A 25,533-nucleotide genomic window follows, 5' to 3' on the forward strand; every position below is an offset into this window, starting at 1 on the left:
CCTAACTTGAGAAAACAGAAGAGCACACATCATTCCTATTCTGATGTGTCTGCTCTGGTTACCCGGTAACTTTAGAGTTCATTTTAGAATCCTGACTATAACTTTCCATGCTACATGGTCAAACTCCTCCTTATACAGTATTACTGAATTATTAAAGCCTTATGCTCCAACCCAGCCCTCAGGTCCACCCACCAGAACCTTCTAGAAGTTCCAAAGACCAGATATAAAAGTCATGGTGATCGCCTCTTCCAGAGTGTTGCACTCCAACTTTGGAATGATCTTCCTTTATCCTAAGGTAGCATTGACAGTCTGGGCACTTTTAAAAAACAGCTGAATACCCTTTTATTTAAAGCTGATTTTACCTACACCTTTTATTTTCTTATTTTTAACTCAAATTTGTAATCATGTTTTATGGTGTTTTATAATTTTACGACTGTTTTTCTGATTTAAATTAATTTACCATTTGATTTTTTTAGACTTGATGTATATATATATATATATATTTTTTTTCTTTAATTTTCTCCTGACATTTTATTTTTATAGTATGTTTTTTAGACGTCAAAAGTCTACGGTAGCTATATCCAAGCTTTAATCTTGCTTTTTGGTTCCAGTCAGCTTGTGGTCTGTTACGGAAGAAAAACGTAGACGGAACTTCCGTTCGGGATTTACCTGCATGGTGTTTACAGTTCTTTTACTATAAGGTTAAAAAAAAGAAGCGGTTTAACTTATTGAAACTTGTTGTGCCAACTTCTAACAGCACAGTAAATGTTAAAGGTGAAAGAAAAACGTGGAGCCAGCAGGTCAAACCGCGTCTGGCTGCAGCAGAAGGAGAAATCTGGGAGGTTTACTCAGAAAGATCAGCCGCAGGAGCTTTCACGTTTAACGGAAAATGAGCAACAGAGGGAAAAGTCCGCACGATCAGCTGGACGTGTTGGGTTTGTATATCGTTATATTTTCAATCAAATTCAGGTTGCCTAACGATTTACCTTCTTCCGGCGTGTCTGTAGCGTAGCATTGAAACATGTCCCCAATGATAGGGGATAGGGGCCATATCCACCATGTTTTAGTTGTTTCCCTGTTTCAACACACTTGATTTGCATCAGTGGTGATTCACATGCTTCTGTAGAACCCGGTGAGCTGCTGAATCAGATGGGAAACAAATAAAACATGATGTGTTCTGTCATACATACATGATCAGAATGGCATACGTATATTACACATCAACATATAGATTACAGCGTATATTACACAATCGACATATAGATTAGAGCTTATATTACACATCGACATATAGATTACAGCGTATATTACACATGGACGTATAATTTACAGCGTATATTACACATCGACGTATAGTTTACAGTGTATGCCTTTCTGATAGCACTCCTATATGGAACTCCAAAGTGTTCAAAATTAATTAAATATATATTACATTATGAAATATGTATCACAAAAGTAAATCCTAGACAATTGTGTAGTCTGAAAATGACCAGGACCAGAATTGGGGACCCCTGCTTTATGACCTGTGCTGCCACACTTGTAACACATGTCTGTAGTTTCACTGTTGGCACCAGCTTTTACGCACTCTGAACCAACACGCGCTCTTGCCTTCATCACGTTATCTTCCAAAGCTGATGCGCTTCAACGTGTCAGGCATACCTTTTAAAACCATCGCTATCAAAAGTTCATTGCTGAGCGCCTCACCTGCACTTCTCAGGGTGGTAATTGCTGTTTCTGCTCTGATGACATATTCTGTGATGGTCTCAGTGGATGACTTTTTGTAGGGATGTCAACTCAATATACATGTTGATAATCCTTGGCTTTCCTTTACCAGCGTAGTATTCCCAAAGAATTTTCAGTACCGCACGTCCATCAACTGCTGCTTTGCGCATTATCAGCAACAGGCTTTTGTCATCCAGGAACTGAATGAGCTCCGAGTATGCCTCTGCATTCCTTACTTCATTGCTGTCATCGTCAGGATCCGGTTCATGTAGGATCGTATCTTTCAGTTCTTGAAGACAGGGGTGGCCCAAAAACTTTGTCTCCCGTAACTCAGAATTTTTCTCACCCCCATTAAACACAAACCTTGTCCAACAGGTACTTGGCACAGAATCTCTCTCTTTCCTGTTCATTCCGTCAAGTTCAGATACTCGTCTCAACTCGTGTTTCCAATCCTGGACCCCTTAACCTGTTAGTAGGTTGCTATTACCACAGCGTTTAACTTGAAGAAAAACACATGGTCTTTGTCATTCTAAGTGACTGCTCTTCCGGCATCTCTGCCTCTTTATTAATACACCTGTGCCATGTCACATAGTCAGCAGGTCACATGACCGCATTCTTCAACAAAGCATATAAAATCAAACTCATCATCAGAAATGAAAATGAGCACATAATCCACTGGGATCTACCTTAAAGTCCCTAATGTAACAAAACGTCCGACACAAATAGTCCAACGGTTTTAAAATGTGTTTAAAATGAATATAAAACTATTTTAGATGCAATTTTTCCATAATCATTCAAATTATTATTGAGGCATGTTTATTAAATAATTTCTGTTTTTATTACATAATGTTATTTTCACAAACTCAGATTTGATTTCATAATAGTGTTTTTCCAGTGGCCGATTTATTTTGATTCATTTATTATAGTGACACATTTCAGCAGAATATCTTACCCCGGCTTTCCACTGGCCGTGAAAGCGGCCGCGTAACGTAATTGCGGCGTTTTATCTACGAACTCATTTCCAACCGGGAGCAATTCTGACACGAAATGGGGGTGAGAGCATTCCACACAGCTGGTCCCGTGACCTCACAAACTCACGGGAGGATTGCAACACCACGCGTGATTTCGGAAGTCCACACAAAATAAACCAGAAGACAGACAACTGCATGCATCAAAAGGTCTGTGGGTTGTTTTCTGTTCTGTTTACATTGGTTACAGAAGTTCACAGGAAATGACATAATGCACGTGACTTTTGTTTTGGAAGTTTCCAGTTTCCAGGGCTAATCAATTCCAGGCCTCAAGGGCCAATGTCCAGTAGGTTTTAGTTTTAACCCTGCTTCAACACACCTGATTTCAATCAGCAGGTGATTAACAGGCTTCTGCAGAGCCTGATGAGCTGCTGCACAGGTGATTCAATTACTGATTGGCTGCTCATTCAGTCAGACAAAAGCAATCACACACAAAGTTTCAACTGGTGAGCAGGAAGCACAAATAGACAATGGAGCAAAGTCTGTATTTCGCAGTTTTAGACCCAATTTCCAGACAAAGGTGCACATATTATGCTGGACGTCACGTGACCCGTATGTAATGAAAATGAGTGAGTTTTCAACTGAAATTTGGGATTTACCAAGAGTCAAGGCTGTTGAAATGGAGCTACCTGGTCCCTCAGGCGTCCTTCAACAGTAAACAACAGACGAAAGCATTTAAAAGTTGAGGCATTTAACTTTTTTGCCAGGGGGTGGATCCACAACCTCAGTACTGTAATGCTGTGAGTTTACATCTTACAAAGAAACCATAGAATGTGAAATCTAGGGCTGCCACAAATGACTATTTTATTAGTCGACAAGTCGCCAGTTTGGTGACGATTAATCACGACTAATCGTGTCATTCATAAAAGTATAGCTTATTGCACCAGGATGCTCTAATATACCCATCATTAGCTTCTAATTCTATGTGTGATCAGTTATGTGCCATCTAATAATAAAGACAATAGCTTATCAAACTGCTTTTAATGAATCTTGTTGCAACATGTTAATACAAATGCTACAATGTCAAACAGATCAGGTGTACGCAACTAAAAACTAAAATACAACAAAAAAAAACTTTGAGCTCACATGAAATGTATCCAGCTAAATAATCACACAAGGTCCAGGAGTGTGTGTCCAGCACACCGGATAGAGGCCCATCCATGTTTCTCTTCAAGCAGTCTCATTGCTGCCACCATATTTGACCCACTGTCATGAACTACTGCTTTTATTTTAACAGGCAGGATTTCAAACTTAGCTAAAACCTCTTCTATCCAAGTCATTATATTTGTACCAGTGTGCCTCTCATCTAGAGGCATGGTGGCAAGGTTGAAGCTTTTCATGTTCCAGTCTTCGCTAAGAAAATGGCAGGAAACACCAAGCTACGCCTTTGTAGCACGGCCAATCCGCACGTCAGCAGTCAGGGTCAGGGAACCAGTCACAGCTCTGAGGGCCTGCTTTACCTTAAAGATAAAATATATAAAAGTTAGTTCATTTGCCGATATATTGTTAATTCATAAAGCAGGTTAGGATTTAACACAGAGAAATAATTAGGTGGTGCTCACTCCTCACCCCAGCCACATGAACCCAAGGGATAAACCATCAACCCTGCTCAATGGCCAGCTTTCCTCGCGGGGTCACACCCATTAGGACAGTGGGAGGGTTAAGACAATGCACACATTTTGGACAGTGAAGACAGATGGCTCGAAAGAGGCGTGAAAGAAACCATTTATGTGAAAGGCAAAGCATCTTCAACAGAACAACATAAGTCCAGTTGTTTCCAAATAAGCCTTTGTGATTATCATGCCCTGGACTACTGAGAATCATACATTACATTCATCTTTTGGTGCTACTGTTACAAATGTTTAGGAGGCACACAGGGTGTAATACCCAAAACATATAAACAAAAATAAACCTGCTTGGCTTGGTGTAAAAAATACATAGGTTAACAGAGAAAAGTGAGAATCTAAGGGTCTCCAGGCCAAAACAACAAACATACATCTCACAGTGCTATAGTTTGTTGCTGTTGCATTTAGGTTTGTTGTTTTGGTAAGGTAAAGAAGATTATACTTGGTTTAAACATTAAGGTAATGTTTTTTGTGTTTCAGTGTTCCCTGTAGATGTTCAGCAGATGGTGTTGAATACAGAAGAGGCTCCTGAAGAACTGAGTCCTGGTGTGAGCCGGATGGACCTGGAGACCCTCAACGTAAAGGAGGAAGAGGAGGAGCCCCTTAATGAGATGATGGAGACTTATGCCACCAGGATTTCATATAATGCCGCGTCTTGTCAGTGTGAGGAGGATGAAGACAAAGTTCTGTTGTCACAGTTCGATCAGCACCAGGCTACAGACGGAGATCTTCCAACCGGCAGCTGTTCTGACCACATGAAAGCAGTAAGTGGTGGAGAGGACTGTGGAGGAACAGAAAGTAGCAAGAATCCAGATCTAAATCCTTATGAAGATGATTCCACCTCTTCAGAGACGGAAATCACTGAGAATGAAGATGACCAGGACGGAAACAGTTGTGACTGTCAGCTGAAATCCTTGTCAGACTCGGAACCAGAAACGGAAGACAGTGAAAAAGAATGGAATGAGAGCGAGTCTTCTGAGTCAGATGTTAAGGCTGTGAACAAATCTTTAAGCTGCCCTGAGTGTGGTAAACCTGTTCTCCACAAGTGGTCTCTCCCGAAGCATGTGAGAGTGAAAAGTTATTCAGCAATAAGGTCTTCAGGCTTTTGGGGCAATAAGAAAGATGTTGGGGTGGAGCAAAATGTAGACTCATGCAGGAAAGTCCAGACACAACTAAAATCATTCAGCTGTGATGAGTGTGGATTTTCTTTTAGCGATGAATCAAAACTTAACAGTCACATGAGAATCCACACAGGTCAGAAACCTTTTGTGTGTGATGTTTGTGAACAAAGATTTAGCCATAAAGCACATTTGGTCAGTCACATGAGAGTCCACACAGGAGAGAATCCTTTCGTATGTGATGTTTGTGGACAAACATTTAGTAAAAGCTCAAGTTTAAACTCACACTTGCAAATCCACACCAAAGAAAAACCTTTTCTGTGTGATGTTTGCGGACAAAGATTTAGCCATGAGGCATATTTGATCAGTCACATGATAGTCCACACAGGACAGAAACCTTTTTCTTGTAGGCTCTGTGGACAAAGATTTGGCCAAAAGACAAGTTTAAGCAGGCACAAGAGAGTCCACACAGGACTGAAACCTTTTGGTTGTGACCTTTGTGAAAAAAGATTTACCCGAAGGTCAAGTTTAAACAGGCATAAGAATGTCCACACAGGACAGAAACCTTTTGATTGTAAGGTTTGTGGACAAAAATTTATCTGTAAAGCACATTTAAACAGACACACACGTGTCCACACGGGACAGAAGCCTTTTGCCTGTGATTTTTGTGGAAAAGGATTTAACCAAAAGACTAATTTAAACACTCACATGAGAGTCCACACAGGAGAGAAACCTTTTGTGTGTGATGTTTGTGGAGACAGATTCAGTCATAAGATAAGTTTAAACACGCACACTAAAGTCCACACAGGAAACCAAACACAGATTTAGCGACAAGGTGCCCTACTGGTACTAAGTTTTGACAAAAAGTATAATTTTTTCCAACCTCCAAATGTCAGCCCAATAAATGACGATGGAAGGTGCAGTATACTAGCACTTGCAACTTTTTGAGTGATGTAATTATAGATTTGCGAACACAGAAGGTGTCCAAACATGGATTAAAAAAAAAATAAAAGCATAGCATATATGGTAGTTAGTAAAAATAAAATTTAGATATTTATTTTAACTTTTTGTTTAATTTTGGGCTTGTTTGGTTGAGGTAACATATCGCCTGTCAGTGGGGCAGTTGTGGCTCTTTGTAGCTCATTGCTATTGTCGTGTGAATGTGTGTGTGAATGGATGAATGATACACTAGTGTAACGCGCTGAGGAGTCCTCTGACTCTGAAAGGCTCTATACAAGTGCAGGTCAGATATTGTTATATCAATGGCCCGTATTTAACACGGTTATAGTGTTAAAAGAAGCTTCATTTTTGTTTTTCTGCAGTGAGCACCAGTGGGATATTTAATAAAAAAATGTTTTTTTGATTTCTGAACATAGAATATTGCATTTCTTTCTTTTGGGTTTGAGTAGGAAATGGAATTCAATTCAAGTTTATTTATATAGCGCCAAATCACAAGAGTCATCTCAAGGCACTTCACATAATAAACATTCCAATTCAGGTCAGTTCATTAAGCCAATCAGAAAAAAATGTTTCCTATATACTGTAAGGAACCCAGCAAATTGCATCACGTCACTGACTAGTGTCAGTGACTTTACAGCAGTCCTCATACTAAGCAAGCATATAGCGAAAGTGGAGAGGAAAACTCCCTTTTAACAGGAAGAAACCTCCAGAGGATACTGGCTCAGTATAAGCAGCCATCCTCCACGACTCACTGGGGATTGAGAAGACAGAGTAGACACACACACACACCAAGCAATGTGTCTATGGTTACATTGTGATTTCTTAGTAAATATTCTATTTGGTGAGAGATAAACTTTATTGTATTTATCCTAGTGAATCTATAATTAAACGGGTAAACTAGTAGTAGCACATTCAATGTCAAAGAAAGCAAAAAGTTATCATCAGGAGAGGGAGAATGTTTAAGTGGTTAGCAGCAGTGTGCTAGACGATGGCCCCCTCCATGAGGCCACCACAGCTCAGCAGAACATCATTGTAGCTTCTTCTGGGGAGAAAAACACTTAGAGAAAAAATAAAGTTAACAGCTGAAATAGCAGGAAATAATACAGTTAAAGAGCAGATAGTAGAAGAAAGTAGTAGAGTGTGAAAAGTGGTCAGTGTATCCTCCAGCAGTCTAAGCCTATAGCAGCATAACTACAGAGATAACTCTGGATAACCTAGCCTTTTAGATGGAGGCATGTTGGAGCAGGGCCAGATTAAGACTTCGTTGTACCCTGGGCAACAATATTCAAGGGCCCCATCATCACGACCCAAGGATCACCATAATATGGTCACATACAGAATATTTTTCTGTAATATGCAGTAAATATACTCAATGCTTGAATGCTTGACATCACGTAACCCGCTCAGGATAACCTTTGACCCATCTTGTGTGGACTGACCAATGAGGAGAGGGTCTTAACTTGAGGCCCTCTCTTCAATGGTCAGTCTGCACGAGACTGACTCTCAACTGACGTTCAAAGTCATAGGCAGCGAAGCGTCTCTGTGCAGCGCAAAAGCCCGGGTGGACAGTTTGTTTAATATAGGGTGATCATATTTCCATTTCCAAACAAGAGGACAGGGGATATGTGCCTATGACGGCACACTATGGCAACACCACACAAACCATGCTGGGACCCATTTTTTTGTAAGAACTAAATTAATATCAGATTCTACCAATAAAAGGGCTCTAAAACAATTCATATGTAAATATTTAGCATATGTATTGCAAAATCTAATTTTTCTGCTTTAGTGCTGCAACAAGGTTGTATTAATAATAAATTATTATACCTTTTGTTTTACTACAGCATCGGTACGCTTCCTGTGCACAGATTATTAAGGATGCTTGTTTCAGCTGTGAGATTAGACGATAGGATCAATGAAAACATAAGTTGTCACACACGCCATGGAAACTTTCAGAGAATCCACAAATAGTGGCCTTCAAATGGTTTTGTTTTTTGCAAGTTTAGAAAAGAAGCAGATGAGACAGCATGTCTGATAATTTAGTTTTTCATCTGATAACATTTGAACATGTCAGTAATGTCTGAGGGGCTTTTATAAACACTGTATAACTAATACTCCTGGAGAGGGTAAGAATTACACAGAGGCTTCTGGGGAGCCCAGTTATGGGGTGGGGGGTGGGGGTGGGTGGGGTCATTTTGCCTTGGCCCCCAAAATGTCTTGAAACGGCCCTGGGTGTGTGACTGAGTTTTGAAGGTGATCTGAACTGTATCAGATGTATAAATATTACATGTGTGTAACTTATTGTTTTATACAGGTAAAAACGTGTAGTGGAGATAAATCTACATTTTACTTTTCAACAATTTGTTTTGTTTTCTTGTTTTTATTTAACTATTTTCCTGTCCTGTCTGTCTCTCATCTTCCTGCATCTCCTCTAAACTCTCCAGAAAAAACTGCTGCCTGGATTCTTACTTTTTCACCACATCAGTTACTTTTGAGCAGATCAAAGGGATCTCCTGACCACAAAGCGGAGTGCGCCTTTCAATGCTGCGTCAGTGAGGTGAAATCACCGCAGCACAGGTGATGAGCTGCGCAGCAGCAGAGCGCTTCAGGCACAAATAAGACAGAAAATAGAGAATATGTGCGGACATGAATGATCGTGTGCTAATTATAGTTTTTTGGTTGCGCCACTTTGAGAAAGGACCGTGCGCTGGAAGCAGCTGCCTGGAGCGCTGCGCAAGAACGCGCTGTGCCGCTCTCTGTGCTCTCTGCTCAGAAGAGTCCATAAATGATGAAATATAGATAGAAAATTTGTTTCCGGCTCCCCTGGATGTGTAAGATATACAGCTCCCCCATAATTCGATCCCTGCTCCTGGATGAAAAGCCGGACATTTTCATCAATACGACCGCGGACCCCCAGTCCGGACGCCCGGACAGAGAGTGAAAAGTAGACATGTCCGGGGAAAACCGGACATACGGTCACCCTAGTTTAATATAATGCGGGAGATTACAGATATGCCTACAGTATTTTGCTCGTGCGCTTGCTGCCCTGGGCCCCTTAGAGTTCGTGGGCCCTGGGCAATTGCCCAGTTGCCCATATGGTTAATCCGGCCTTGTGTTGGAGGCAGGGCAAGGGAGAGACGTCTTGAATTGCTGCCGCGTTTGGACACACTCAAGAGGATGCGTTTGCTCACAGTCAGTTGTGGCATTATCCGTTTTTTCCTGTCACTCATTTTTACAATAATAAATAAACATTAAATTATGATTATTTTTAATTAACATTTAGTCCAAACAAGCTGTCCAGAGTTCCCCAGTAACACAAACAATGCAATTAAACAATTTCTTAGGAACATTTCACCTGCTGTGGTCCAAAGCCACCTTCCGTCTCTGCACTAACCTGAACTGTGCATCTGCTTGTGCAATATCAAATGTCACAAGGGAGCTTGCTGAAGAGGCTATAGTCATGAGGTTCTGAACTTAAGCCTCTGACAGACTCGTGACTAGATAATGCTCCGCTGCCACAGATGGGTGTAGCTGCCATCAGAGGCAGTTATACAGTTTTATTTTATTCTGACTATTTATGTTTGAAAGATAAATGTTTGTTTAAGAAGATTATGGTTTAATTTAGGTTTTTGTTTAAATATACATTTAAAAATGCAGTTTTTAAAGTCATTTTATGTTGTTGTGGTCTGGTCAGCAATTATGATGCACTTCAGTCAGCAGAGGGCAGCGTTCTTATTCCTAGGAAATGTGCTGGAACCAGACTGCAGCACCAGGTACTCGGCTCAATGTCCAATAGAGCAGCCCGCCAGTCTGATGTTTTTTATTTTTAAAGGAGAAAAAGAGACTTTCAGCACAATCAGCATTTTTGTTTCTGACCACAACTTCTAAGGCTCCTGCTCACAACCCAGGGTTTAGAGCTGAAGAAGCCTCTTGGATGAGAGGCAGCACATCTTCGAGAAAACCAGAAAAGTTCTATTGTTTTCAGGTAAATCTCTTAAGGTGAGACAACTGAGTATCTACGCCGACATGCTGAAGCACAAAGCATCACAATGATTCAGTCAAAAGGGAGACTAAAACACTTAAATGTAGTTGCTGTCGGTAACAATCTGATTTAAAACAAAAGCTCACACCACTCTAAATGACACGTCAAACTCAGAGATCATATATCAAATGTGTTTTAACTGGCCTGCTGGCTTGTTTTTCACAGATACTACAAATCCCATTGTGCTTTGCAGTGTAGCGCCCCCACCTTTCCTGCTTACATTCATTTGGCCTCCATGCCCATCAGTATATGATGTCTATGTCCGTGCATGTCTCTGCGTCTGCAGCTGTACTCTCCTCAGTATCAGACAAACTGAAATGCTTCTAATTTGTTCTCTTTGATGAAGATGCTGGTATCTGGCTTGAACCAGTGAGCATCAGAGTGAAGCAAACTGAGCTTGAATTAGTGTGTTTTTTGCACTTTTTCTATTCCAAAGCAGGAATGTTGATAGGTGAAATTTAGCATTTTCATTTGAGGAAATGATTGTTTTTTGGTTTTTGATGTTGGCCTGTGAGAAAGGATTTAACCTGCAGTAAAACAGGAACTTGAAAGGCTACAGATAGAAGAATAGAATAGAAAATCCCTTTATTGTGCCTCAGTGGGGAGATTTTTGTTTCACAGCAGCGATGACATTACAGGAACAAAAAAGGAGATAAAAATAGAGTAAATAACAAGAAAACATTAACTCAAAGATGAAAAATCCATAATACTAAATACCGGTACACACTTTAAGGAAAAACAAAACAAAATCAGACAAAAAGTAATGATGCGTGTGTTTTATTTCAAATGTACTTGCTTGTGTATAATTTGGTTATTCCAAAATCAGTGTTTCTGCAAAAAAGTTTCTTTCCAAATGAAAAGTTTAAACAATACAAATCTGTAGATAAAGGAATGAACAGTTTACTATTCCACGTAGAAAAATGAAGACCCCTTTTTTCATAGAATAGGTCCAAATGGGTGTTTGTTTGATGGAGAATTGAAGATAATGTTATTTTCTGTGGCTTTTTCATGGATTGGAACATTCAGCAGGGTTTAGACATTAAGAATTACAGTTATGCATCCTAACGACATTTTATCTGTCATATAAACAGCTCCAGTATCATTTTTATTATCTATGGCTCCAGCTTTCACAGGAAAATGTTGCTGATGTTAGAGACAAACTAAAGTATTGTTAATTATCCAAACTAGTACAATTTAATCGGAGGGGATTTCAGTATCACCCTTATTCTGTGATGGATAAATGGCCATCTAACTGTAATAGTGGGATCAAGGGCTAAATATTTAAATCTACAGGGACATCTCAAGATTATTTATGTCAGACTACTGGTTGGTATCTAAAAATATTTAAGAAGTTGTTCTCGTCTTTTACGTTTGCGGCCTAATTTTCTGTAGCTTTATGGTCAGATTTTTTTATTAATAATTTTATCTAAGTTGAAATGTACCATTTATTATTTGAGCATATGTTTTTGTTCTCTGTCCAGTCTTATTTATTGTTTTTGTTCTTGTTGCGAATCTTAAATCTGCTTTGCTCTGTGTTATGATGCGGCTCGTGGGATCGCAATATAAGGAGGGGGTCTGGACCCACGGTGTGAGTTAACCATCCCACTGTCCTAATGGGTGACCCCCGCGAAGAAAGTTGACCATTGAGCAGGGTTGATGGTTTATCCCATGGGTCCATGTGGCAGGGAGGAGTGAGCACCACCTCACCCTCTGCTGCCATCCATCCATCCACAGTAGGCATTCCTGTAAATCTGAGTTTAGCCTTTCTGCACTGGAGCCACGTTCTCTTAAGGCAGTCAGTGTGTTTACATTTGCATCTAATTCGACCTAGGTGGATCTAAAGTAGCAAACTGGGAGCCTTTATCCTAGTTTACATGTATGCTAGAAAACCAAACTCATGAGCCCTTTCATATCGGCATCCTTCCAGTCAGCTTATGGCAACACAAATAGCAAAGAAATGCTGGTGGGAGTGAAGCAGTCGAAGTTAAAACAGCATGTGTACAATAGCTGAAGGGATGGACACGAACATCGCTGCAGCACAGCTTATTTGGTACGCACTGTACTGTTTGATGATGTTTCTTTGTGGCAATGATTCAGTCAGAAGACCGGTTCTGTGGTCTCGTCACTTCCAGGAGTTACTGGTATCAGCTCAACCGATCCGTTTACATGTAGATGTAATTGGTTTCCTACCGCATTAGCTGGGTGCTTCAGCACGATTAGAACCAGTTTGCCTTCAGCAAGACTAACGTGTTTACATGCATTAAAAAAACAACATCAGTCTATTTAGGGCAACAGTTTGATTTTCTGTAAACACACTGAGTGACCCCTGATCCAGAGGGAGCATTTCTACTCTTTCCTGCTGAGAACCAGACTCAACGGAGCTTACACTCGGCTGTGAACCACCCAATGTCATTCTGAAGGTCACGCCAACAAAACCACAGCATTTGCAAAAAGCCAAGACCCCGAGTTTCCCAAACCAGTCACCTTTCTCAGGTTTTTCACCAGCATGTTTATTACCAACTAACACGGCTGTTTCTTCCTATGTGCAACCCATGCATTTGCATAGGGCCCCAAAGCTGCTGCAGTTGTGTTAGCGGCAACACAAAATGGTTTTCATACTTTGAACTATCATAACTCTTCAACAGTTTCTGCAATCAACGAATTCTGAAAACTGAGACGATGTGCTTTCCAGTGTTATATAATAGATTACGTTATTGTTACTGTAAGCAAGTTCGTACCTGAGAACCAGGAAATCAATACTCTGCCATGCTCATAGAGGAGGGAGGAATTGTTTTGGACGCGTATTTTCAACTTCTATCTCTTCTACTGGTATAAATAATAATTATTTTCATTAAATATCTTACTTTATGTTTTTATTTAGTAACTTTAGAATATATTTAGTCATATATTTGACATTGCTTCGCCTTTTTTTGTACTTGTTTTGTCACACAGTTTGACTTTTTCCAGCTGCGTTTTTCACGAAGGCGTTTTAATATTTTGTATGTTAAATTTGTTTTTGTAAATAATGGAAGAAACCAGGAAAACCTCTAGAAAGAGGAAACTTCCCTCAAGATTTGTTGATAAGGAGCAAGATGTGCCCACATTGTTTTTCCATCCCAAATGCAGTAAGTGTCTCTGCACTAAATATTTTCCACTAAACACGTTCCAGTTTTTGGTATTTCTGCTAAGACTATTGCTATACTATAGGGGCCCACCAAAGGCTCCACCCATCACCAGAGTGCTGCAAACCAAAAACAGACTGCAGGGAGAACGCACTGGAAACCTCTGCTGTAATAAAACACAAGATTGAAACACAAAAAAGGGTTAAAAATGCAGCATGACATTTCCCACTCCCAAAATACTCCGGAGCACTGGACACTCCTACTTTGTGCACTCCTGCACAGTTCCAGCCTGCCTTGGTGCCTATGTTGACCCAGTGGTCACTATGACTCTTGACTGGTGGCTCCATGGACCTTGCTTGCTCCAGGTCAAAGGAGACTGAACAAAGCCATCCATGCCACGGCCAAGAACAGTGCCCACCATCGTCCTTTGTCTCATGGCTCCCCACTTGGCCCAGGGAGCAGACAATGGCCCAGTCCTAATACTCGCACTGCGCCCTACGGTCTTCTGTGAAGTGCACTTGGAGGAAGTGCGTAGTAAGACTGAGTGTGTGGAACACAAGTATGCAAATATTTGCCAAATTGAGATGGAGCATTGTGTCATCGACCGAAATATATGCTGGGATGTTGGTCGCTGTGCTAATTAAAAAAAAAAAACCTTAACAACTTTCAAACAAACAACCAAACAATTTTTTTTATAAACTTACATTCATTGCTGCTTTCCTTTAAACTTAATATTGACTTTAATTATTTTTTAAATGTCTTGTTTTTTTATTAGGATATTTGACAACATTTTTATCACATTTTACTTTTCTTGTATTTTCATTTTTGTATTTTTTTTTTAAATTACAGTCGACTAATCTGTAATAGCTAGATATATTTTTCCTTTTAAACCATTTTGGTCCCGAGGTTAATCTTGCTTGTAGTTCCAGTCAGTTTGTGTTCCGTGACGGACGAAAAAACATAGACGGAACTTCCGTCCAGGATGCTCCTTCGCGGTGTTTACTGTTCTTTTTCTACAAGGGTGGAAAAAGAAGCGGATAGACGTATTGGAACTTGATGTGCCCACCTCTAACAGCACAGTAAATGTTAATGGCGAATATTAACAAAAACGTGGAGCCAGCAGGTCAAACAGCGACTGGATGCAGCAGAGGGAGAAATCTGAGAGATTTACTCTGAAACATCAGCCGCAGACTCTCAGCAAGAGTTTTCACGTTTAACGGAAAATGAGCAACGGAGGAAAAAGTCCCCATGATCAGCTGGGCATGCTGGGTTTGTATATTATTATACTTTCAACCAAATGTGATGAAGTTAGTGATCGTTTTCGTGTTGCTAAACGATATACCTTCTTCTGGTGTCCCTGGACCCGGACCTCTCCTATTCACTTCAATTCAGTTTATTTATATAGCGCCAAATCACGGCAAGAGTCGTCTCAGGGGACTCCACATAGTAAACATTCCAATACAGGTCAGTTCATTAAACCAATTAGAAAAAAGTTTCCTATATAAGGAACCCAGCAAAGTGCATCTTTGTCACTTAGTGACTTTACAGCAATCATACTAAGCATGCATTTAGCGTCAGTGGAGAGGAAAACACCCTTTTAACAGGAAGAAACCTCCAGAGGATCCTGGCTCAGTATAAGCAGCCATCCACCACGACTCACTGGGGATCGAAAAGACAGAGCAGACACACACACACACGTATACCAAGTAATGTTTCTATGGTTACATTGTCATTTCTTAGTAAAATATATATATATACACACATACATATATATATGATATATATATATATATATATACACACATACATACAGTGGGGCAAAAAAGTATTTAGTCAGCCACCGATTGTGCAAGTTCTCCCACTTAAAATGATGACAGAGGTCAGTAATTTACATCATAGGTACACTTCAACTGTGAGAGACAGAATGTGAAAAAAAATCCGTGAATTCACATGGCAGGATTTTTAAAAGAATTTATTTGTAAATCAGGGTGGAAAATATAACAAAAATTCAACTCAATACTTTGTAACATAACCTTTGTTAGCAACAACAGAGGTCAAACGATTACTATAGGTCTTTACCAGGTTTGCACACACAGTAGCTGGTATTTTGGCCCATTCCTCCATGCAAATCTTCTCGAGAGCAGTGATGTTTTGGGGCTGTCGCCGAGCAACACGGACTTTCAACTCCCTCCACAGATTTTCTATGGGGTTGAGGTCTGGAAACTGGCTAGGCCACTCCAGGACTTTCAAATGCTTCTTACGGAGCCACTCCTTTGTTGCCCTGGCGGTGTGTTTGGGATCATTGTCATGTTGGAAGACCCAGCCACGTTTCATCTTCAAAGCTCTCACTGATGGAAGGAGGTTTTGGCTCAGAATCTCACGATACATGGCCCCATTCATTCTGTCCTTAACACGGATCCGTCGTCCTGTCCCCTTAGCAGAAAAACAGCCCCAAAGCATGATGTTCCCACCCCCGTGCTTCACAGTAGGTATGGTGTTCTTGGGATGCAACTCAGTATTCTTCTTCCTCCAAACACGACGAGTTGAGTTTATACCAAAAAGTTCTACTTTGGTTTCATCTGACCACATGACATTCTCCCAATCCTCTGCTGTATCATCCATGTGCTCTCTGGCAAACTTCAGACGGGCCTGGACATGCACTGGCTTCAGCAGCGGAACACGTCTGGCACTGCAGGATTTGATTCCCTGCCGTTGTAGTGTGTTACTGATGGTGACCTTTGTTACTGTGGTCCCAGCTCTCTGCAGGTCATTCACCAGGTCCCCCCGTGTGGTTCTGGGATTCTTGCTCATCGTTCTCATGATCATTTTGACCCCACGGGATGAGATCTTGCGTGGAGCCCCAGATCGAGGGAGATTATCAGTGGTCTTGTATGTCTTCCATTTTCTGATAATTCCTCCCACAGTTGATTTTTTTCACACCAAGCTGCTTGCCTAGTGTAGATTCACTCTTCCCAGTCTGGTGCAGGTCTACAATTCTTTTCCTGGTGTCCTTCGAAAGCTCTTTGGTCTTGGCCATAGTGGAGTTTGAGTCTGACTGTTTGAGGCTGTGGACAGGTGCCTTTTATACAGATAATGTGTTCAAACAGGTGCCATTAATACAGGTAACGAGTGGAGGACAGAAAAGCTTCTTAAAGAAGACGTTACAGGTCTGTGAGAGCCAGAGATTTTCCTTGTTTGAAGTGACCAAATACTTATTTTCCACCCTGATTTACAAATAAATTCTTTAAAAATCCTGCCATGTGAATTCATGGATTTTTTTTCACATTCTGTCTTACAGTTGAAGTGTACCTATGATGTAAATTACTGACCTCTGTCATCATTTTAAGTGGGAGAACTTGTACAATCGGTGGCTGACTAAATACTTTTTTGCCCCACTGTACATATATATATATATATATATATATATATATACATACATACATACATACATACATATATATATGTATACACATAATATATATATATATATATATATATATATACATACATATATACATACATACATATATATATGTATACACATATATATATATATATATATATATATATATATACATACATATATATATATACATACATATATATATATATATATATATATATTAGGGCTGGGCAATATGGCCTAACATTAATATGACGATATATTGAGGATTTCACCTTGATAACGATAAATAGATGATAACTATAGGTATGCACAGAAACAAACGTTGTCCACTAGATGGGGCTGTCACACGTATTACGCTGAGTCACATTTTTACCTGACTCAAGGTGGTACAGCTTCTTAAAGGGACATGAACATTGCGGACCCAAACACATCTTTTAATTTTTTTTAATATCAGATTTATTGACATGGGGAAAATTATCTCGATAAGAGTCAGAAATTTCGATTTATTGCCCAGCTCTAATACACACACACACACACACACACACACACACACACACACACACACACACACACACACACACACACATATATATATATATATAGTTTCAGCCCTTGTCACCTGATCATGTGGGTCCACCATAGTGGACGTCTGCAGCGAATTACGCATTGAGTATTGATCAGAAGGTAAAACTGCAACCGAGGTTGTGTTTTTTTGCCGGTGTATACTAGTTCAATTCCAGTTCACTTGATTTCGCACACCTAGGTGGGGTTCCTAGAGAGCAGTATTTACAAGAGTTAAGTGTTAGCTAGCTTACAAACGTTAGCTTACACTCTCCCTGCTGTTTTTCACCGATGTAAACAAGTTGGAGGCTTTTCCAGGATTCACCCTGCTGGATTTATAACTTTATGTTTTAAAACGGATTTCACTTTACACCGGAGTTTATTAGAAAAGGCCCAGTAGGCCCACCCACAGTAGAGAGCCTAAGTCACGCCCATCTAACGGTACTTCCAGACTATGGGACCCCAGAAGAACAAAAAATGAATGCAAGTCAATGGGGCTATAAAAGCTATTTTCTAATGCTCTTGGTTATGTGTCATGGATTTCACGTATGATGTCTGTGAATTTTAAAGACATTCTGATGCCAATAAAGTGATTATGTGCATCACCAAGTTGACATCAAGGTCTAGGCTCCTTTTTCTGCAGCTGATCTCCAGTTCAAAACAACAAGCATAAAGCTCACATCCTTTAATTCTGGGTCTTGAAAATTAGCTATTTGTTGCCGTTACATGTTTGTTGTTTTATTAAGGTAAAGAAAAAAGTAAGGTGCTTGGTGTAAACATAAAGTTAATGTTTCTGTGTTTCAATGTTCTCTGTAGATGTTCAGCAGACGGTGTTGAATAAAGAAGCAGCTCCTAAAGCACTAAGCCCTGGTGTGAGCCAGATGGACCTGGAGACCCTCAACGTGAAGGAGGAAGAGGAGGAGCCACTTCCTGATATGATGAAGACTTATGCCACCAGGATATCATGCACTGCAGGTTCTTGTCAGTGTGAGGAGGAAGAAGACAAATTTCTGTTGTCACAGTTCAATAAGCACCAGGCTACTGACCGAGATCTTCCAACCAGCAGCTTTTCTGTCCAGATCAAAGGAGAAAGTGGTGAAGAGGACTGTGAAGGAGCAGAAAGTACCAGGAATGCAGATCTAAATCCTTATGAAGATGATTCCAACTCTTCTGGGACTGATTTCAGTGAGAATAAAGATGACCAGGAAGAGAACATATGTGACTGTCAGCTGAAATCCTTGTCAGACTCTGAGCCAGAAACTGAAGACAGTCAAAAAGAATGGAACGAGAGTGGGTCATCTGAGTCAGATGTTAAGGCTGTGAACAAATCTTTAAGCTGCCCTGAGTGTGGTAAACGTATTTTCCACAAAGGGTCTCTCCAGAAACATGTGAGAGTGACAAGTTATTCAGCAATGAGGTCTTCAAGATGTTGGGAAAATAAGAAAGGTGTTGGAGTGGAGCAAAATGTAGACTCATGCAGGAAAGTCCAGAAGCAACTAAAATCATTTAGTTGTGATGATCGTGGATTTTCTTTTAGCGATGAATCAAAACTTAACAGTCATATGAGAGTCCACACAGGTCAGAAACCTTTTGCTTGTGATGTTTGTGGACAAAGATTTGGCTATAAGGCACATTTTATCAGTCACATGAGAGTCCACACAGGTCAGAAACCACTTGCTTGCGATGTTCCTGGACAAACATTTAGTGAAAACTCAAATGGACACCTGCAAGTCCACACTAAACAGAAACGTTTTATGTGTGATGTTTGTGGACAAAGATTTAACTGTAAGCCACATTTGATTGGTCATATTAGAGTCCACACAGGAGAGAAACCTTTTTCTTGTGAGGTCTGTGGACAAACATTTAACCAGAAGACAGCTTTAATAAGTCACATGAGAGTCCACACAGGACAGAAACCTTTTGAATGTGAGCTTTGTGGAAAAAGATTTAGCCAATTGTCAAATTTAAATGGACATATAAGAGTCCACTCGGGACATAAACCATATTCTTGTAAGCTCTGTGGACAAAAATTTTTTCATAAGACACATTTAAACAGACACGTAAGTGTCCACACAGGACAAAAACCTTTTCCATGCGATGTTTGTGGAAAAGAATTTAACCAAAAGACGAATTTAAACACTCACATGAGAGTCCACACAGGACTGAAACCTTTTGTGTGTGATGTTTGTGGAGACAGGTTCAGGCATAAGGTCAGTTTAAACACACACATGAGAGTCCACACAGAAAACAAAACAGATTTAACTACAAGGGTTCCTACTGGTACAACTTAATGTTCACATCTTTGGTGTGTTCTTGCTGTGTTGAAATTCTAAATTCCATCTTTTAGTTCTTTTTAAAACACAGAAAGGTTTTATTTGCCTGCAACGTTTCGTTTGCGGCTGCAAACTTCGTCAGGCTGACGCTGATGGTGGCGTCACTTCCTTCTCAGTTTATCCGCGGGCAGCAGAGGACGTTGTCGCCCTCTGCTGCCCGCTCTCCCCTCTCCGACGATGCCGTCCCATGCACGATCCAATGAGTAAACTCCATCGGCTCTGTTCATGGTCCCACATCCACGTCTCCTTATCTCTATAGCTTCTTTAATCCATCTTTTGTATTTCTGTTGTTCAGTGTTTTTGATCCTTGTGTTGTCCCAGTCCATTATATGGTTTTCTCTTGTGCAGTGATCTGTTACGGCTGACCTCTTTATTGTGCTTTCTGCTTCTTCTTTTGCTGCTCTTGTGTGTTTTTGACTTACCTCTTTCTCACACTCCTTTCTATGTTCTATTGTTCATGTGTTGAGTTGGCGTCCGGTTTCTCCTATGTATGTTTATTTCAGAGTTTGCATGGGATTTTGTAAATGACTCCACATTTAAGTCCAGCTGGTATTTTGTCTTTTGTGTGCACTAGTCTGTTTCTAACTGTTGTGTATGGTTTTGTTGGTGTGTTTATGTTGTGTTTTTTTATCACTGGTTGTGGTTCTTGTCTTTTTGGGTTGCTGGTTAGAAACAGACTAGTGCACCCAATAAGACAAGATACCAGCTGGACTTAAATGTGGAGTCGTTTACGAAATCCCATGCAAACTCTGCAATAAAACATACATAGGAGAAACCGGACGCCAACTCAACACACGAACAATAGAACATAGAAAGGAGTGCGAGAAAGAAACAAGTCGAAAACACACAAGAGCAGCAAAAGAAGAAGCAGAAAGCACAATAAAGAAGTCGGCCGTAACAGATCACTGCACAAGAGAAAACAATATAATGGACTGGGACAACACAAGGATCATAAACACCGAACAACAGAAATACAAAAGATGGATAAAAGAAGCTATCGAGATAAGGAGACGTGGATGTGGGACCATAAACAGGGACACTGGAGTTTACTCATTGGATCGTGCATGGGACTGCATCGTCGGAGAGGGGAGAGCGGGCAGCAGAGGGCGACAACGTCCTCTGCTGCCCGCGGATAAACTGAGAAGGAAGTGACGCCACCATCAGCGTAAGCCTGAGGACGTTTGCAGCTGCAAACGAAACGTTGCAGGTAAATAAAACCTTTCTGTGTTTTAAAAAGAACTAAAAGGTGGAATTAATGTGCACATCCTAGATTTCAGTTTTGTACCTCCAGCGGCAGCTCTTTCTCCTAGATCAGTCCTGGTTCTGGAAGGCCACAATCTAGCATGTGCTAGTTGTTTCCCTGCTCCACTATAAAAAGGTTAAATCCAATTCAGTGGTTAAGTCCCCTGGTCAGCAGTTCATCAAGCTCTGAAGAAGTCTGATATCACTTACTTATTAATATCAGGTGTGCTGGAGCAGGGAGGAAACAAAAACATGCTGCAATTTTCCATTTTCACTTGTGGTAATCTCCTGTCCTATTAGGGGGTGCGTGAGTGTGTCCAGCAGTAGCATGTCTTCTTAAAGTGACAGCCCTGAAACCGCTCATTCTGGAAGGATCTGAACTCCAATATGAAGTTCATGATGCCTGTTCTTTCTATACTTATAAGTTTTTTCTATTTGACAATAAGTTTTTTGGGGTAAAAAAAAAAGGTGGATCGTTCACCACCTGTACCAACATTTTTGGCTTCTCACTTGAAGCTTTGTCACCTGTATAGACACTGACGTGGCTTATATCCGGAACCCCTGTGCACGTCATGTGGAGGGGTGAGAGAATCTGTCGGGTCTGAGCGTCCTCCCACATATGATCGGCGTTGCCTTGATGAGTGTGTCCCAAGTGTTGGACAGTTTACAAGCCACCTCGTCTGTTGATAGTTTTTGGTTCATGTTCTATTCTCTGATTTGAATGGCTTCTTTTATCCATCTTTTGTATTTGTCACTTCCTCTTCCTACGATGCAGATGTTTTCCCAGTCCTTTATGTTGTTGTTTTGCTTGCAGTGATTGGTAATTACAGATTAGTGTGTCTCTTTTCCGTGGTGTGTTTTTTGTGTGTGGTGAGTCTAGCCTGAGTTTCTTTTTTGCCATCTTAACGATGTTTTGTTGGTTCATGTGCCGAGGGACCTTCCAGTTTCTCCGCTGTAGCATTTGTTGCATGTGCAGCTGGGTACTTTATAGTCTACCGTACATTGCATAGTTCTTGTTCATTTTTCCTTTCGAAAGTACTAAGTGTTTTAACTTCTCAAAAATTTGAACCGCGGTGCCTATGTGGTGTTTATGTTGGGTCCTTCTGACCCACTCAGTTATTCCTTATACATATGGTATTTCTACAGTTTTCTTTGGTGAATTCTATAATTAAAATGGTGACGTCAAGAATAAAACATGTGACATCACTTTTTGTGTGAGGGATTTAATGCAAAAAAACGTAATGAACAACTTTTGTGTAGACCAGTGGTTCCCAAACTTATTTAGACGCGCACCCCCTTCTATGTCCCGACCATGTCGACGCACCCCCCCCCCCCCAGCCCCCACATCGGTGCATCTCTCTCTCTCTCTCTCTCTCTCTCCCTCTCTCTCTCTCAAGTTAGGGCACATGTGGAGGACACGCACGCGCGCGACGGAACATATCGGCGTGCGCAGGCCAGAGTGCTGAAGCTCGGCGCATTGTTATTATGAAGCTAGGGCACATGTGGAGGACACGCGCGCGACAGAACATATCGGTGTGCGCAGGCCAGAGTGCTGAAGCTCAGCGCATTATTATTATGAAGCTAGGGCACATGTGGAGGACACGCGCGCGCAAAAATATACTTGTTTTCAATTACATTTATTGTGCCCACTTACTTTTTCTTTGGCCCACCCACAAATGAGTTTCTACACTAATGGTGACATACATGGACGTAATTTTCACTTAAGAAGTGGGGGGGACACGGGGGGGGGGGGGGTGTATATTTACAGTATGCTCTAATTGGAAACAGCCTTCAACAGTTGTTTTCCGCTTGGTCCTAGAGCTCAACCAGTGTCAATTTAATATAGTGTAATATTGCTTTTGGATGGTAAAAATGCAGGGGTCAAAACTTGACTTTGGAAAAAGTGGGGGGGACATGTCCCCCCTGTCCCCCCCCAAAATTACGTCCATGGTGACATATGACAGACTTCTCTGAGCTCCGCAGCCATTACACTTTTCACCTCGCGCACCCCCTAGCGGCAGCTCGCGCACCCCCAGGGGTGCGCGCACCACACTTTGGGAATCCCTGGTGTAGACCATAGCACTATTATAACTCAAAGAAAAATGCCATGTGTTCCCTTTAAAATTATAATTATAGCATTTGTTTTTATGAAAACTTTATCATTGTTTAAAAAATCTGAAGGTAATTGGGGTCTATGTGGATTGTGGTATTTTTTTCTGGTTAGATAGAGACAGTGAATAATGGTAAAGTAGTTGTTAATTTAGATTTAAAGAAATTAAAAATAGCCTTTTAGGGAACCAAAGAAACGTAAAAAAAGGAAATTTAGAAGTTTCAGGGCAACATAATAAAATGTATGTCCAATTTTTTTTTTTTTTTTACAAAACTGAATAATTGAAATCAATGGGCACTTTACTGGAGGAACTACAAACAAGAACATTACACTAATCTAGACTATTCAAATGTCACTGTGTGATATTTAACAAGATTCTAATCAGCTAAAATTTAAAATAGCAAATAAACACCTGTAAAGGTTCGTGAGCCTTTAAATGGTCTCTCAGTCTGGTTAAATCACTGAAATAAATGTCATTTTGCACAGTATTCTAATTTTTCCAGCTTCACATAATTGTGTGTTTCTAGTAGCATTTCTGTTGCTGGTAATCTAGTAATGGTTAAATAAATAAATAAAATCCTTTAGAATGGCACTAGAAGAGGCACAAATCTGATGGAGGACTTAACCCTAACCCTTTTGTAAATATAAAAAAAGAGAAAGTACAGAGTACATTTCTTGTTCCTTTTTTACACAGTTTAGTAAAAAAATTTGTTTTTACCTGACATGTTTCAGCTATGGCTAGAAATACTAGATGATGATGAGAGGAAGAAGACACCCAAAAGGATAAATAGAAGAAGTAGCAGAACATCAGCAATGGTTAAACCAGCAGCGCTCAAAAAGATCAGAATCCGCACACTTCAATCTGCGATGTGAGAGCTTTATTTGTCGAGCTTTCGGTCAGAGACTGATTGTTTCTTTAAAGAAAGCATACTGTTGTATTTTTATATACTTCATTGCCTTGCTTTATGATAGCATTTTTTAGCTTGATGTTTGCAATGTATAAATCTCTCCCCTCTTGAGTTGATTTAGATTGCTTTTAATAAGTGCACTGTTTTCATTGACTGGGACTCTATTTCCCATGATGCTCTGCTGTATTGAGCCACACAGGTGTTTGACATCGGGCTTGTTCGAGTTGAGCAGCGCCTCGCCTGGAAAACAGATGAGAGCAGACGGACGCAGCAGGGGGAGTGGCTGAAAGTCGACGTTTAACACCTGGGACACATCCATACCAATAGAATAGGATAACAAGGGCGCCGAATGAAGGCGGCCCCCGTTTCGTGGCACTTCGGCGGCTGGTGTGTCCCAGGCCTCAGTCGGACGGATTTCCCTACATGTGTACCTCGCGGGTGACGATGGATGAAGAAATTGATTACTTGTTTAATTTTTCATTTTAATTCTGGTGCCTGTTAGCAACCGAAACATAACAAGTAACCCCTCTTATTCATTATGTGTATCAATGACACAGGAGAAAATGTGTCAGATGCTAGTATGCACTTTTACGCTGATGACAATCATTTATTGTTATGGAACATCTCCCACTAAAGCTGTTGATTTCTTACAGAAAGCTTTTAATGAGGTCCAACAAACACTTCTGCTGTTAAAATTGGTCCTCAATGCCGACATGATTAAGCTAAAGTTGTTTTCAAACTCTAAAAAAAGACCTCTAAGTATGCCCTCAGTGACCACTCTTGAGAGAAATATCATAGAGGCGGTCCACACATACAAATCCCTTGGTGTCTGGCTCGATGACTCCCTCTCCTTTAAGCCCCATATAGATAATCTTGTGAAGAAACTCAAACTCAGTCTGGGTTTCTTTGAAAATAAGTTATTCTTTTGAGGCAAAAAGATGACTAGTTACTGCAGCATTTCTGTTTATTGTGGATTATGGAGACCTTTTTGTATATGACTGCCTCAGCACAGTGTCTTGGTAAGATTGATGTGGTTTATCATACCTCTCTGAGGTTTATTACTGACTGCAGACCACTGACCCATCATTGTGAATTGTATTCTCAAGTGGGATGGCCACCTTTGTTCACCAGGATGTTGGGACATTAGTACACTTTCATTTATAAGGTCATGCTTAGATTACTTCTCAACTACATCTTTAACTTAATCTCATGGAGAAGTGTAATTCTCACCGTCTGCATGCAAATGATCAATTGTTATTTAGTGTTCCATGTTCTCACACTGAACTGGGCAAAGGGGCTTTCGTTCACGCTGCTCCTTCTGCATGGAACAAGCTGCAGGAAAACTGGAAATTAACC

At 40.5% G+C, this 25,533-nt stretch overlaps 2 protein-coding genes across 2 annotated transcripts; both read left to right on the forward strand.

The window, feature by feature from the left end:
* Positions 1-609: 609 nt before the first annotated feature.
* On the forward strand, positions 610-6,864 carry LOC107388118 (gastrula zinc finger protein XlCGF57.1). Its single transcript, XM_015963506.3, has 2 exons — positions 610-935; positions 4,856-6,864. The coding sequence occupies exons 1-2, from the start codon at positions 890-892 to the stop codon at positions 6,319-6,321; spliced, it is 1,512 nt and encodes a 503-aa protein (XP_015818992.1). The 5' UTR covers positions 610-889; the 3' UTR covers positions 6,322-6,864.
* A 7,707-nt stretch (positions 6,865-14,571) lies between these two features.
* Positions 14,572-20,963, forward strand: LOC107388115 (gastrula zinc finger protein XlCGF57.1-like). The gene is made up of 2 exons (XM_015963504.3): positions 14,572-14,886; positions 18,401-20,963. Exons 1-2 carry the CDS (start codon positions 14,841-14,843, stop codon positions 19,873-19,875), a joined length of 1,521 nt encoding a protein of 506 aa, XP_015818990.2. The 5' UTR covers positions 14,572-14,840; the 3' UTR covers positions 19,876-20,963.
* The last annotated feature ends 4,570 nt before the right edge of the window (positions 20,964-25,533 follow it).

Source organism: Nothobranchius furzeri, chromosome 16 (genome assembly GCF_043380555.1).
Source record: "Nothobranchius furzeri strain GRZ-AD chromosome 16, NfurGRZ-RIMD1, whole genome shotgun sequence".
Lineage (NCBI taxonomy): Eukaryota > Metazoa > Chordata > Actinopteri > Cyprinodontiformes > Nothobranchiidae > Nothobranchius > Nothobranchius furzeri.

Excerpts from the sequence above, each read along its gene's own strand:
- LOC107388118 (XM_015963506.3), top strand. The coding sequence starts at position 890 with ATGAGCAACAGAGGGAAAAGTCCGCACGATCAGCTGGACGTGTTGG. Across the intron at positions 936-4,855 it reads CGATCAGCTGGACGTGTTGG|TGTTCCCTGTAGATGTTCAG; the intron begins GTTTGTATATCG and ends TTTGTGTTTCAG.
- LOC107388115 (XM_015963504.3), top strand. The coding sequence starts at position 14,841 with ATGAGCAACGGAGGAAAAAGTCCCCATGATCAGCTGGGCATGCTGG. Across the intron at positions 14,887-18,400 it reads TGATCAGCTGGGCATGCTGG|ATGTTCAGCAGACGGTGTTG; the intron begins GTTTGTATATTA and ends TGTTCTCTGTAG.